Consider the following 15033-nt stretch of genomic DNA (forward strand, 5'->3'; position numbering starts at 1 on the left):
TCCAACTGGACCACGGGATTTAGGTGTCCCTGTACCGATGACGGTCCTAGCCCCAGTTCCTGAACTAACCACTGAACTATGAAGAGGTGCATTTTTTGGTCTTCTGACCAGGCATGACGATGGGCTTTTTCATCCCATGGACATCAGCTGTTTCCCCCCCTGGTGCCTCATTTACAATAACCACATCACCATCCTCATCATCAAGTTCCTCCACAGCGCCAGCTACATCATCAATAGCCTCCTCCCGAGCCACCTCTTCCCGTACAGTGATGGGAAGGTCAGGCTTGACAACCACCAACACCCTTGGACTCGCCTTGGGGATTTCTGATAATTTCTTTTAGAAGGCCGAGTTGTTTGCTGTTTTGTTGCTGACAGCATAACTCTCTTCAATTTTTTGTAGGGGGGGGGGAGGAGGAGGAGGGCTAAGATCCGTGGGTGAAGCTGAACCACTAGTCATGAACACGGGCCAGGGCCTAAGCCGTTCCTTGCCACTCCGTGTCGTAAATGGCATATTGGCAACTTTACGTTTCTCCGCAGATGATTTTAAGTTTCTCTTTTTGCTACTTTTACTTAACTTGGGCTTTTTGGATTTTACATGCCCTGTACTAGGAGATTGGGCATCGGGCTTGGAAGACGACGTTGATGGCATTTCATCATCTATGTCATGACTAGTGGCAGCAGCTTCAGAATTAGGAGGAAGTGGGTCTGGATCTTTCCCTACTTTATCCTCCAAATTTTTGGTCTCCATTATATGTAGCACAAGATACTGCAGAATGTGTGAACTTGGTAATATTGCAGACAGTACCAATGGACTTATACTGCTGGATTGGTTTTGCAAATTTAGTTATAATTATTTATTTTTTTTATTTATTTTTTTAGTGTGTTTTTATAACTTTTTTTTTAAAAAAAAAAAACTTGGGAATAATGGGGAAATAACTATGCCCTTAGAAGCATAGAGCACAGGACACAGCACCACTGGACTGAACAGGACACAGCACAGGACCCAGCAGCACTACGGAACTCAGCAGGACAGAGCACAGGACACAGCACCACTGGACTGATACTGCAGAATGTGTGAACTTTGTGATATTGCAGTACCAATGGGCTTATACTGCAGGATTGGTTGTGAAAAGTTTGTTGTAATTAATTTTTTTTTAAATTAGTTTTTTGTATTTTTTTTAATAACTTTTTTTTATTTTTTTAAACATTTGTGAATAATGGGGAAATAACTATGCCCTTAGAAGCACAGAGCACAGGACACAGGGCCACTGGACCGAACAGGACACAGCACAGGACCCAGCAGCACCACTGAACTCAAAATTGACAGAGCACAGCACACAGCACCACTGGACTTTTACTGCAGAATGTGTGAACTTGGTAATATTGCAGTACCAATGGGCTTATACTGCAGGATTGGTTTTGCAAATTTAGTTGTAACTTGTAATTAATTAATTTTTTTTTAATTATTTTTTTGTATTTTTTTTTATAACTTTTTTTTATTTTTTAAAACACTTGGGAATAATGGGGAAATAACTATGCCCTTAGAAGCACAGAGCACAGGACACAGCACCACTGGACTGTCACTGAACAGGACACAGCACAGGACCCAGCAGCACCACTGAACTCAGAAGGACAGAGCACAGGACACAGCACCACTGGACTGAACAGGACACAGCACAGGGCCCAGCAGCACCACTGAACTCAGAAGGACAGAGCACAGGACACAGCACCACTGGACTGAGCAGAACACAGAGTACAACAGAGCACTGCACAGCACAGCACAGAACTGAACTGAATAGCACGAGATATAGCAGGACAGAGGACCACCTAACACACCCTCCCTCTACCCTGATCAATGCCCGAGTGAAGATGGCGGCGACTAGCGGGGAATTTATAGGATCCGAGTATCACGAGATCCGACAACAGGATTATGACGCTAAGCCTCGGTTTCAAGTTTTCATTTGGCGCCAATACCCGGATCTGTCTCGGATCCGACTCGGATCGGAAAGGTTCGGGTGGGCTCGGATTCACAAAATCCGAGTGCGCTCATCTCTATAACAAACTGCGTGTAACCTGCTTGGACCAGCTAGTGTTTTGATCCAGTCTGTACAGAAATAATAGTAGCAGAGAAGGTAACACAGAATGAAGTCTGAAGGCGGAGGAGAGCAGACAATCCTAAGGTTAAATAGCAAAGTCTGTTACCCAGAGCAATGAAACTGAGCAGGATAAATCCGCGGGGTGCTATGCTGTCATGTATTTTCTAAACTAAAGCTCGGAGGCACACTGTTGTAATGGCAAATCATTGTGACTAACAGATTTAACGGAAACCATGTGTTTATAAGAGGACAGGACCTTTAATTCAAGTAACGTTATTAATGCTGTTAAATTAAAGTGAACAACATACAGATCTTGCAGTGAATTTTAGCAGATCAATCAACAAACAAATTAGTTATCCTGTAACAATCAGATATTTAAGATTATACATAGAAAATAGATATACAAGGCAAAAATAAATCTATTAAGGCCCACTAACAAGAGTAATAGAAAACAAAGAACATTCAGTTGCATTTATTTTTTTAACAAAATATAAACAATAAACAGTTTTTGCGATAAAAAAGGTAACAAACTAAATATCTTAATACTGTTTTTATTTTGATAACAAAATAAATTAGTTACAAGGCAATGCATTACTGAAACAAATTTTGTTCAGTACAAGCTGCCATATTTCTGAGAAGGTCTGTCCCGCAACCTAAGATACGGACTTCCTCCATGCTGTCTGTTCCACCTCATTAGCTGTAGCCAGCCCCGGCTATGAAACTCGTTGCTCAGTTCATTTTTGGAGCTAGGGACTATGTCTGGGTTTTTATTTATTGAATTATTTTATTTTATACACATTTAAACCACAAACATCATTAAGTTGTTGATGATGACTGGCAAGACCACTGACGATGATGAATGGGGAATCTAGTATGTGGCTGCAATTAGATATCTCTGAAGAGTATCTGAGTGCACTTATTGTGCGATTCAAAATAACCAGGTAAGAGCTAGGGCTAGATTTACTAAGCTGCGGGTTTGAAAAAGTGGGGATGTTGCCTATAGCAACCAATCAGATTCTAGCTGTCATTTTGTAGATAGTACTAAATAAATGAAAGCTGAGATCTGATTGGTTGTTATAGGCAACATCCCCACTTTTTCAAACCCGCAGCTTAGTAAATCTAGCCCCTAATCTCTAATGACAACTTTTGGAGTGGGGACTACACAATATTACACAATATTACACAAGTGAACAACAATAAACAAAATTAGCGTGACAAAAACATACGGGTGTGGTTTGTCTAAATAGGTGGGGTTTTATACGATGAAATATATTACAAATTATTATGTCAAAGAGTTACAATCAAATACAACACCTATCATCCCCTTCTGACTACTACTCAAAGCAGAAGACACAGAGATGATCCTCGCAACATCCATACAATATATAAAGCACTCAAGTGATCTATATACAATCAAAGTAACATATATATATATATATATACAATATAGAGAGATTTCTAGTGAATTATATACAATACAGAGAACATTTGGTGACCTCTATAGTATACAGAAATCATTCTAGTAATATCTATACAATAGAGAAAATATTTGAATCCCCTATTTACAGAACAGAGAACACTCTAGTAGCCTCTATACAACAAAGAGAGCATTCTAGTGACTGATATACAACACAATTCTAGTGACCTCTACACGTCAAAAACCACCCCAGTGATATTTATACAACACTAGTTGTCTCTACACAATACAGGGAGCATCCTAATGACCTATATACAATACAGAGAGCATCCTATTGACTGATATACAATACAGGGAGCATTCTAGTGACCAATGTACAATACAGAGAGCATTCTAGTGACCCAATACAATACAGAAATCATTCTAGTGACCTATATACAATACAGAGAGCATTCTAGTCTAGTGACCAGTATACAATACAAAGAGCATTCTAGCGTCCAATATACAACACAGGGAGCATTCTAGCGACCAATGTACACTACAATGAGCATTCTAATGACCCAATACAATACAGAAAGCATTCTAGTGACCTATATACAATACAGAGAGCATTCTAGTCTAGTGACCAGCATACAATACAAAGAGCATTCTAGTGACCAATATACAATACAGAGAGCATCCTATTGACTGATATATAATGCAGGGAGCATCCTAGTGACCAATATACAATACAGGGAGCATTCTAGTGACCAATATACAATACAGAGAGCATCCTAGTGACCTATATACAATACAGAGAGCATCCTATTGACTGATATATAATGCAGGGAGCTTTCTTGTGACCAATATACAAAACAGACAACATCCTAGTGACCTCTATGAAATACAAAGAGCATTCTAGTAACATCTTTGCAATACAGAGAATACACTGTTGACTTCTGTAAAATACAGAGAGCATTCTAATCACCTCTATACAGAACAGAAAGAATGATAGTGACCTCTATACAACACAGAGAATACTCTAGTAACTGATAGACAATACAGTGATCATTCTATTAATATATACATATAATACAGATTACATTCTAGTCATATACAATACACAGAGCATTCTTATAATATATAATCGATGCATAGACATTTTTAGTGACATATATGCAGATTGCGTTCTAGTCAATGAGATACAGTACAGAGAACAGCTATACAATAAAGAGAGCATCATTATTCAATAGAGAGAGAACATTCTAGTAACCTGTATACAACGCAGAGAACATTCTAGTAATCTTTATAACTACAGAGAGCATTCTAGTGACCAATATACAATAAAAAGATCATTTTAGGGAGAGCATTTTAATTAACAAAATACAATAGAGAGCACTTCTAGGGACCTGATATTGAATACAGAAAACATCTTTTAGTTGTCTCTATACAAGAGCTTTCTAATGAACACTATTCAAAACACAAAACATACTATTGACTACAATTAAATACTAACCTTGTTCGTGACACCACTATCAAATTCAGACTAGGGATGTGCACCGGCGACTTTTGAGGTCTCGTGTTTTGTGTTTTGGATCCGGATTTTCGTTATTTTTGAGGTTCGGATTTGTCTCGCAAAACACTTGACGAAAGGTCTCGGTTCGGATTTAAGGTATTGGATTCGGATTTTTTTTGAAAAAAACATAAAAAGTTTAAAAATCAAGTTTTTGGGCTTATTTTCACTCCTAGGCTATTATTAACCTCAATAACATTCAATAACAAGCATTTCCACTAATTTACAGTGTATTGTGAACACCTCACAATATAGTTATTAGTCCAAAACATTGCAACGAGGTATCTTTCTGGACTGCGTAGAGGAGTGGGTCACCACAATATCTATTAAAAACCCTGAACTTTTATGATTCGCACCAATAAATGTACCTGGACTGCGTAGAGGAGTGGGTCACCACAATATATATTAAAAACCCTGAACTTTTATGATTCGCACCAATAAATGTACCTGGACTGCGTAGAGGAGTGGGTCACCACAATATATATTAAAAACCCTGAACTTTTATGATTCGCACCAATAAATGTATCTGGACTGCGTAGAGGAGTGGGCACTGGGCACCACAATAAAATATATAAAAAACCTTCAACAGATCTGCATTACACTACACATACGGCTGCTCCTCCATCCTCTCCATCATATACATGTTGGAGTTTTAGCGTGTGACAACCTCTTGTTTTTGATAATGTCAGTGCATTTGGAATATTTTTCAATTTGCCCCACACCACTGAATGTACTTTATCTATGATACGCATCTATCTATCTTGACTGCGTAGTGTGGTGGCCCCGGTACACAATTTGGTACCGAGGCCACAATATAATTTAAAAACCCTCCACGTGTCGGAATTCCACCAAACAAGTATCTGGACTGCATAGTGGGGTGGCCCCGGTACCCAATTTGATACCGGGGCCACAATACCTCCTCCAAACATGCTCCAGACAATTCGTCATTGACAGACCCCAGACAGACAGGGTCGTAGTGTTATTGTTTGACTTTGTAAACCCAAAAAAATGTCCCTGTTGCACATAGTCGTGCAATGAAGACTGACTTTTTCATTTAAAGGCACGATCTTTAAAGTGTAGTGTTTGTAAGTCTAAGTCATATTATACTTTTGGTAAAATTGGTTTTTTTTGTTCCTCTTTATGGTAATTAATTAGTAATAGAATTAAAGTAGGAAATAGAATTAAATAGAATTAAAGTAGGAAATAGAGTGGTATAGAGTTGTAGTGTGGTATAGATAGAGTGGTCCACACAATATAATAATAAAACCCTCAACTGGTCTGAATTCCACCAAACAAGTATCTTGACTGCGTAGTGTGGTGGCCCCGGTACACAATTTGGTACCGAGGCCACAATATAATTTAAAAACCCTCCACGTGTCGGAATTCCACCAAACAAGTATCTGGACTGCATAGTGGGGTGGCCCCAGTACCCAATTTGATACCGGGGCCACAATACCTCCTCCAAACATGCTCCAGACAATTCGTCATTGACAGACCGCAGACAGACAGGGTCGTAGTGTTATTGTTTGACTTTGTAAACCCAAAAAAATGTCCCTGTTGCACTTGCACATAGTCGTGCAATGAAGACTGACTTTTTCATTTAAAGGCACAATCTTTAAAGTGTCAGAAAGAGAGAGAAGACACAGGAGAGGAGAGTTGTAGCTGGGGACCTGGGGTGGAAGCTCCCAGGCTCCCCCAGCATTGCCTGGAAGTCTGAGCGTGGTGACTGAGCCAGGGCAAGGAATGTGTGCCCTGGATGAGGGGGAGAACTCCATGCCACTATAGTGAACCCAAGAGAGAGGGGGACACTGCACATGGAAGAGGCCCTGGAGTGAGGGCTGCTACAAGAGGCATGGTAGCTGTAGTGTCAGATCCTGAGGCTGAGAGTACACAGAGTGACGTGTCAGAGCACAGGAGACATTATCCCCGCAGAGGAGGGATGAGCTGCAGTTGAGAGGTCTGTTGTTGAAATAGGACATGCACACTTTAACAAACCAATCATTTCAGCGACAGGGCCTACCAAACAACTTTGACTGAAATGATTGGTTTGTTTGGGCCCCCACACCAAAATAACAATTCATCTCTCCCTGTACAAACTAAACAGGCTCTACTGAGGAAAGATGTCGTCCTCATCCTCAACCTCTGATTCCTCTCCCCCTACAGTGTGTACTTCCTCCTCCTCACACATTATCAATTCGTCCCCGCTGGACTCCACAACCACAGGTCCCTCTGTACTATCTGGAGGGCAGTGCTGTACTTGAGGAATTGATTATTCATTTTTATAAACATTTATAAACATCATTTTTTCAACGTTGTGAGGAAGCAACCTCCTTCGCCGCTCACTGACTAGGTTCCCTGCTGCACTAAAAACTCTTTCCGAGTACACACTGGAGGGGGGACAACTCAGGTAAAATAGAGCCAGTTTGTACAGGGGCTTCCAAACTGCCTTTTGGAGTTCTACCACGTCACTACCTCTAGTTAATTTAGATTGCAAGGCTTGTAAATACTTTGAAGATAAAAAAAGCAGGCTGCACAGACTGTGGAGCTAGAAAGTGAAATTAAATGGACCACGTTACTTTGGTGGCTATCTATGCCCCCCCCCTCCCCGCCCTACACTTGTAGTTGAATATAAAAAAAGCAGCCTGCATAGACTGTAGAACTAGAAATTCAAATATACAAAAAAATGGACAAAGGCAGTTTGCTATCTATCTGCATCAGATCCCCTCTCCACTAGGAGTAAAATAGAAAACTATTCAGCCGTTATATAATCTAGAATATAAATAGAAATTGAGAAAGGCAATTTGGTATCTGTCTGCATCATAATCATCAACATCCTCCTCAGCGCCAGCTACATCAATATCCTCCTCCCGGTGTACAACATTCACACCTTCATTAGCCAAATCTGTAACTGGACTGTGGGTGATCCTTCCAGCATATGCAGAGGGCGTGCTGCAAATGCTGGATGGAGCCACCTCTTCCCGTACAGTGATGGGAAGGTCAGGCTTGACAACCACCAACATCCTTGGACTCACCTTGTGGATTTGTGATAATTTCTCTTTAGAAGGCAGAGTTGTTTGCTGTTTTGTTGCTGACAGCATAACTCTCTTAAATTTTTTGTAGGGGGGGGGAGGAGGAGGAGGGCTAAGATCCGTGGGTGAAGCTGAACCACTAGTCATGAACACGGGCCAGGGCCTAAGCCGTTCCTTGCCACTCCGTGTCGTAAATGGCATATTGGCAACTTTACGTTTCTCCTCAGATGATTTTAAGTTTCTCTTTTTGCTACTTTTTCTTAACTTGGGCTTTTTGGATTTTACATGCCCGGTACTACGAGATTGGGCATCGGGCTTGGAAGACGACGTTGATGGCATTTCATCGTCTATGTCATGACTAGTGGCAGCAGCTTCAGCATTAGGAGGAAGTGGGTCTTGATCTTTCCCTACTTTATCCTCCAAATTTTTGGTCTCCATTATATGTAGCACAAGATACTGCAGAATGTGTGAACTTGGTAATATTGCAGTACCAATGGACTTATACTGCTGGATTGGTTTTGCAAATTTGGTTATAATTATTATATATTTTTTTTTTTTTTTAATTTTTTTTTTTTTTTTACTTTTTTTTTATTTTTAAAAAACTTGGGAATAGTGGGGAAATAACTATGCCCTTAGAAGCACAGAGCACAGGACACAGCACCACTGGACTGAACAGGACACGGCACAGGACCCAGCAGCACTACGGAACTCAGCAGGACAGAGCACAGGACACAGCACCACTGGACTGATACTGCAGAATGTGTGAACTTGGTAATATTGCAGTACCAATGGACTTATAATGCTGGATTGGTTTTGCAAATTTGGTTATAATTATTATATTTATTTATTTTTTTTTAATTTTTTATTTTTTTTTACTTTTTTTTTATTTTTAAAAAACTTGGGAATAGTGGGGAAATAACTATGCCCTTAGAAGCACAGAGCACAGGACACAGCACCACTGGACTGAACAGGACACGGCACAGGACCCAGCAGCACTACGGAACTCAGCAGGACAGAGCACAGGACACAGCACCACTGGACTGATACTGCAGAATGTGTGAACTTGGTAATATTGCAGTACCAATGGACTTATAATGCTGGATTGGTTTTGCAAATTTGGTTATAATTATTATATATTATTTTTTTTTTAAATTTTTTATTATTTTTTACTTTTTTTTTATTTTTTAAAAACTTGGGAATAATGGGGAAATAACTATGCCCTTAGAAGCACAGAGCACAGGACACAGCACCACTGGACTGAACAGGACACGGCACAGGACCCAGCAGCACTACGGAACTCAGCAGGACAGAGCACAGGACACAGCACCACTGGACTGATACTGCAGAATGTGTAAACTTTGTAATATTGCAGTACCACTGGACTTTTACTGCTGAATGTGTGAACTTGGTAATATTGCAGTACCAATGGGCTTATACTGCAGGATTGGTTGTGAAAATTTTGTGGTAATTAAAAAATATTAAAGTAGTTTTTGGTATTTTTTAAAAAAACTTTTTTTTATTTTTTTAAACACAGGGGAATATTGGGGAAATAACTATGCCCTTAGAAGCACAGAGCACAGGACACAGCACCACTGGACTGAACAGGACACAGCACAGGACCCAGCAGCACCACTGACCTCAGAAGGACAGAGCACAGCACACAGCACCACTGGACTGATACTGCAGAACACAGCACAGCACAGCACAGCACAGCACAGCACTAAACAGCACAGCACAGCACAGCACTAAACAGCACAGAACTAAACAGCACAGAACTAAACAGCACAGAACTAAACAGCACAGAACTAAACAGCACAGAGGACCACCTAACACACCCTCCCTCTACCCTGATCAATGCCCGAGTGAAGATGGCGGCGACTAGCGGGGAATTTATAGGATCCGAGTATCGCGAGATCCGACAACGGGATTATGAGTCAGAGCCTCAGTTTCACTTTTGAATTTGGCGCCAATACCCGGATCTGTCTCGGATCCGACTCGGATCCGCAACGTTCGGGTGGGCTCGGATTTCAGAAATCCGAGCGCGCTCATCCCTAATTCAGACATCCAAATTTCTGGTGGCTTTACTTTGCAGGTCCCTGACTTAGTGAGGCTTTACTCTACAGAACCCCAGATCTCTGTTGGTCACCCAGTAAATTACTTACCCCTCCTGTGGTTCCAGTGAGCTCAAGAACAGGTTTGGCTGTTCTTGGACACCATCATATCCAGTAGACAGCTTGCTGTACTCTGGTTGGTGTCCACCCAGATAGTTCCAGTCAGACATCAATCAGTGTATGACCTCCCTACAATCTTATTGGTGAATGGCCAGCACTATCCACCAATCATTGTGCTCAGAGACCTCTACTGGGTATAAGTGTTGGGCATGGTCACGACTTGTAGAGAGGCTGACAGAGGATTCTCCTGAGCCTTTCCAAGTGTGTTTATAATAAAACACAATGGCCAGGGAGCATCCTCTGTCTGCCTCATGGTCACCAGTCCCGAACATGAACTGTGCGGCATCCGGTAGTCCTGCCCAATAGTTGTACTAGTGTCAGGGGCAGATGCCCCCCAAAACGTCCCTGGGAGTGAGTATGACTTTATGATGCCAAGCACATCATCTAGTGGGTGGACAAAGTCACATAATGACGCAATTTACAACATCATGAAATATCCCCACCAACGTTTCAGGTCGGTGAGAATCCATCCGGGACCTTAACCTGCTCTGCTGGGAGCCTAGAAGGTATTCTATTATAGTTCCCTGAGCATATCATGTCTATGTGTCCCCTTCCAGGCATTCCACGAGTGTGTCATCTAGACTTTTCCTTTGGGGGGCTGGTTTATCGATTAACTCTGACTCCTCCCCCTCTCCAGTCCTAACCCCTCCCCCTCTCCATTCGCATCTCCTTCCTCTCTTCAGTCCTGACACCTCCCCCTCTCCGGTCCCGACCTCTCCCCCTCTCCAGTCCCATCTCCTCCCTCTCTCCAGGCATGACCCCTCCCCCTCTCCAGTCCCAACCTCTCCCCCTCTCCAGTCCCAATACCTCCCTGTTTCCAGTCCCGACTCCTCCCCTCTCCAGTCCCGACTTCTCCCCTTTCTAGTGCTAACTCCTCCCCCTCTCCAATTCCAACTATTCCCCTCTCCAGTCCTGACTTCTCCCCCTCTCCAGTCCCGACTGCACCCCATCTGCAGTACCAACTCCTCCCTCTTTCCAACCCTGACTCCTCTCCTTCTCCAGTCCCAACTCTTGGGCCTAATTCATTAATGAAAGCAAAGCAAAAAAAAGAGTACATTTGCTCCTGGACAAACCTTTCATGTAGCACACATTATAGCTTTAATTTTACACTAAATTCAAAATTGATCTAGTACAAACCCTACCTCAACTATAGATCTGTCCCCACATTTTAATTTACCTCCCCATCCAGTGCAACATGGTTTTGCCAACGTGCAAATTTATTCCTGTTTTTGACTTTGTTTTCCTTAATGAATCAGGCCCTATGTGTCTCACAAATGAGTGTATTTTAGCATTCAAGACAGGTTTGTTACCTTCTTTATAAGATCACAATATCACATCTACTGCTGCATCATCACACTACTGCCCCCTTCATCAAACTGTTGCCCTCTTCATCACACTGTGCCCCCTATCACACTGTGCCCCTTATCACACTGTCCCCCTCATCACACTGTAACCTTCATAAACACTGCCCCCCTCATGATACAATGGCCCTTATCACACTGTTCCGCTTATCACACTGTGCCCCTCATCACACTATGCCCCTTGTAACACTGTGCTCTTTTTCACACTGCCCCGTTTATCACAAGAGATAAAGAAGGTAAAATAAGCAGTATTGTTATAGGAAATTAAAAAGTAAAAATAAATGAGGGAGACTGGACTAATGGGATAGTAGACAGTAGTGTGAAATCCATGGGAAGCGGGATAAGGGGCATGGTCACGTCACAATGGAGGCATGGCTGCATCGCAGCGCGGGGGGTGGCCACTCCATCAGAGGGATGCCCACTGGATATCTCCCTTCCCACCTGGTGGAACAAACCTGGAGACCTAACATTGGGGCTGTCCCACTGAAATCGGAACAGTTGGGCGGTATGATTATTCTGGAAGTCCCCATATAATCCCATAAAATGCCGGAGCAGATAAATATGCTATACAAACCGTTACTTCTATAATACCAATAATAAAAGACGTTCTCTCATCCATTCATCCAATGTACTGTATAATGGGTTTAAACACTATAATTCACATTCATCTTTCTTTCCATGTTATCTTTACAGCAAGCACTAGTGCCCTTAATGTGCCCAGTACCCTGGGGCATTGCTCTATGCTCTCCATATATTATCCTGTTTGCTATTACTGTGGAAACAAATCTATAGTTCTCAATGTTGCTATCTTGACCTGGAAAGTATTTCTTTGTTCATAACTCTTAGTTTAGGTGAGAACTTGGAGTTGGAGCCAAGAAAGCAGAACATGAATTACCGCATTGTGCAGTCTTTCTGTATACGTAACCCTTACACCAGTATTTAGCTGCCGGAGATTGCTGGGATCAATACCAAAACAATTTGTATCAGTATTTCAAAGCTCAATACTCCATCTCAGTCTCCTGGAGCACTCAGCAAGAGAAATAACATTTGATTAATTAATAATTGCAAGTAGCAAGCCTTTAACCCCGTCACTGCAAGACATTGGCTCCACATCTTGTTTAAAGATATTGCAGTAGATGAAAGTATTTATTGTTGATGTGTGTATGCAGTCATTATGTTGTGTTGTTTTCTCTCTTTAGATCACCGATGATGAGATGTGTGAGATCTGTGAGGTCTGGACAGCGGAGAGCCTCTACCCGTGCCGGATCTGCTCCCGCGTTTTCCATGACGGCTGCCTGCACCGTATGGGTTACCTGCGCAATGACAATGCCCTGGAGGTGACAGAAATGGCTCACACAGAGACAGGATGGAGCTGTTACTATTGTGTACGTAATCCATTATTTTGTTTCCTTTTGTGCTTAACTGTTTAATCACCAGTCCAAAGCTGTAATGGTCAGGCATGGTTTAGCAGATATAAATATGTTGATTTTTATATAATATCATATCATAACCTAAACAATATTTCTAGTATGCCCCCATTCTCTTCTATTCTATAATTATAGCTGATATGTGTCAAAATATGTTTATAGGGCTGGTGCTTCTCTATCTGGCATAATAATGGAACCAGAAGGATCATACTTTCCAACTTTTAGTTACTGACCTCTGTGATATCACATAGGGAAGGTCGGGTGATAAGTGTGGAAGGGGAGCATGGTGACATGATCACATCCCCATGGCTCTGCCCCCTGCTGTGCAGTGCCGTGATTTGCGGCATCACAGAGCGGGTGCAGGGCACGATGGTGCGAAATGCGACATTAAGCTCTGACTCCACCAGGATCTGGGAGGGTGCTTGATCTTTCGGGAGTCTGGGACAGTAGACTAGTATAGTAAGCAGGGGCAGGCTGGGCTGGGGGGAAGGGGGACACCTGTCCCCCGGGCTGGTCCCATAAATGGCTACCTTGAGCTGGGTCACTGGGCCACCTGCATTTTTTCCATTAAAACAGGCTGCTGAGTCGAGTCTTTCCCCCCGGGCTGAAATTTGCCAGCCGCCCTCTGATAGTAAAGATCATTTGGATACAGCAAACTCTGCACTTGCAATGTTGATTTCTGTGCGCATTTTATCTGCTAAGTGTATTTCATGGTGAACACCTTCTTCACATACTTTGCAAACACCCTCGTTACATTCTGCACCTAGTTCTGCGGATCAGTGAAGACACCAGAAGAGGTGCATGGTGGGAATCATAAGAGATCATTTTTTAAAATGATCGGAGGGCTGAAGTTACCAAATCCCATCAGAGACTAGTAATGTCAGGCTCCTGTCACACTGATGGAAGGAGATTGCTGTAACAATGTACCTTTATATCAAAGTTCATAAGCCTGTTTATTGGATTATCTGGGTTGAAGGTAAGGTCAGTAGGAAATGACTTTATACACGTAGAGGATCGATGTTGGCAGAGTTAAATGCAGCAATTGATGCACATGGTTAGGGGTTAAGCAGAGAATTGCACAAAGATCTCTTATTAGCTTAACTGTAAGCAGCTCAGGTTATTATAGATAATTGCAAAAAAAACATTCTGCTCAGTGGCACACAGTGCACTGTAATATGCTATACAAGTGTATGGTGCGGTGCATTACACTAGTTTCATAATGCACAGCTCAGAAAAACTATAAAGCGAGGTTAGAGAAACAAGGTTTTTTTCCTTGGAAAAGATGTGTCTGAGTGATGGCCTAATTAGATGCATCATTTCATATTATAAATGTATCCACATTCAATATAAAGCGGTTTCACCATCAGTATAGGAAAGTGTTCTTTACTGTGAAAGTGGTAAATCTGTAGGATTCCTTACCAATGAAGTGGTTAGAGGAAATTCACCAAGAGAATGTAAAAGACAACTTCCGCACTGGTGGTTTGGTTTGCCTTCCTCTTTATCAACACAATTAGAATTTATGAAAAGTTTAACTTGATGGATCTGTGTATATTAAACCTTACTATGTCATTGTAAGGCACAGCATTCATTGCGGTACAATCTACTCTAACTGTATGTAGCAGTGAAGCAGACTAGGGGGTCTATGTATACTTTTTACCAATATGGTGGCAAAGGTGAGTGTTTTCACCAGTGATAGGGATTCAGACCTTACAGCATTCCCGATCTCAGCCGGACAGTCCCAATTTTAGTGCTCTGTCCTGCTGTCCTGCCCAAGAACATGTTTGCCCCACAGGTGGGAAAGTTTGGAGGAAAGGGAGGTATGTAATGGACAGCCTAGAGCTTTATAGTACTAAGCAGCCCTCTGGGGGTGTGGCCACCCCCGTTGTAGTTTGGCCACACCCCCATTTTGTTCTGGCCACA

The 15033-nt window shown here is 42.1% G+C and overlaps 1 protein-coding gene across 2 annotated transcripts in view; it reads left to right on the forward strand.

The window, feature by feature from the left end:
* Positions 1–15033, forward strand: part of PHF24 (PHD finger protein 24) — a 120792-nt gene that overhangs the window by 63921 nt on the left and 41838 nt on the right. For both annotated transcript variants that reach the window (XM_075186989.1, XM_075186981.1), the window contains exon 3: positions 12886–13071. In XM_075186989.1, coding sequence (XP_075043090.1) covers positions 12886–13071 — 186 coding nt within the window. The remainder of the gene's footprint in view (positions 1–12885; positions 13072–15033) is intronic.

The sequence above is a fragment of the Mixophyes fleayi genome, chromosome 1 (genome assembly GCF_038048845.1).
Source record: "Mixophyes fleayi isolate aMixFle1 chromosome 1, aMixFle1.hap1, whole genome shotgun sequence".
Taxonomy (NCBI): Eukaryota; Metazoa; Chordata; class Amphibia; order Anura; family Limnodynastidae; genus Mixophyes; species Mixophyes fleayi.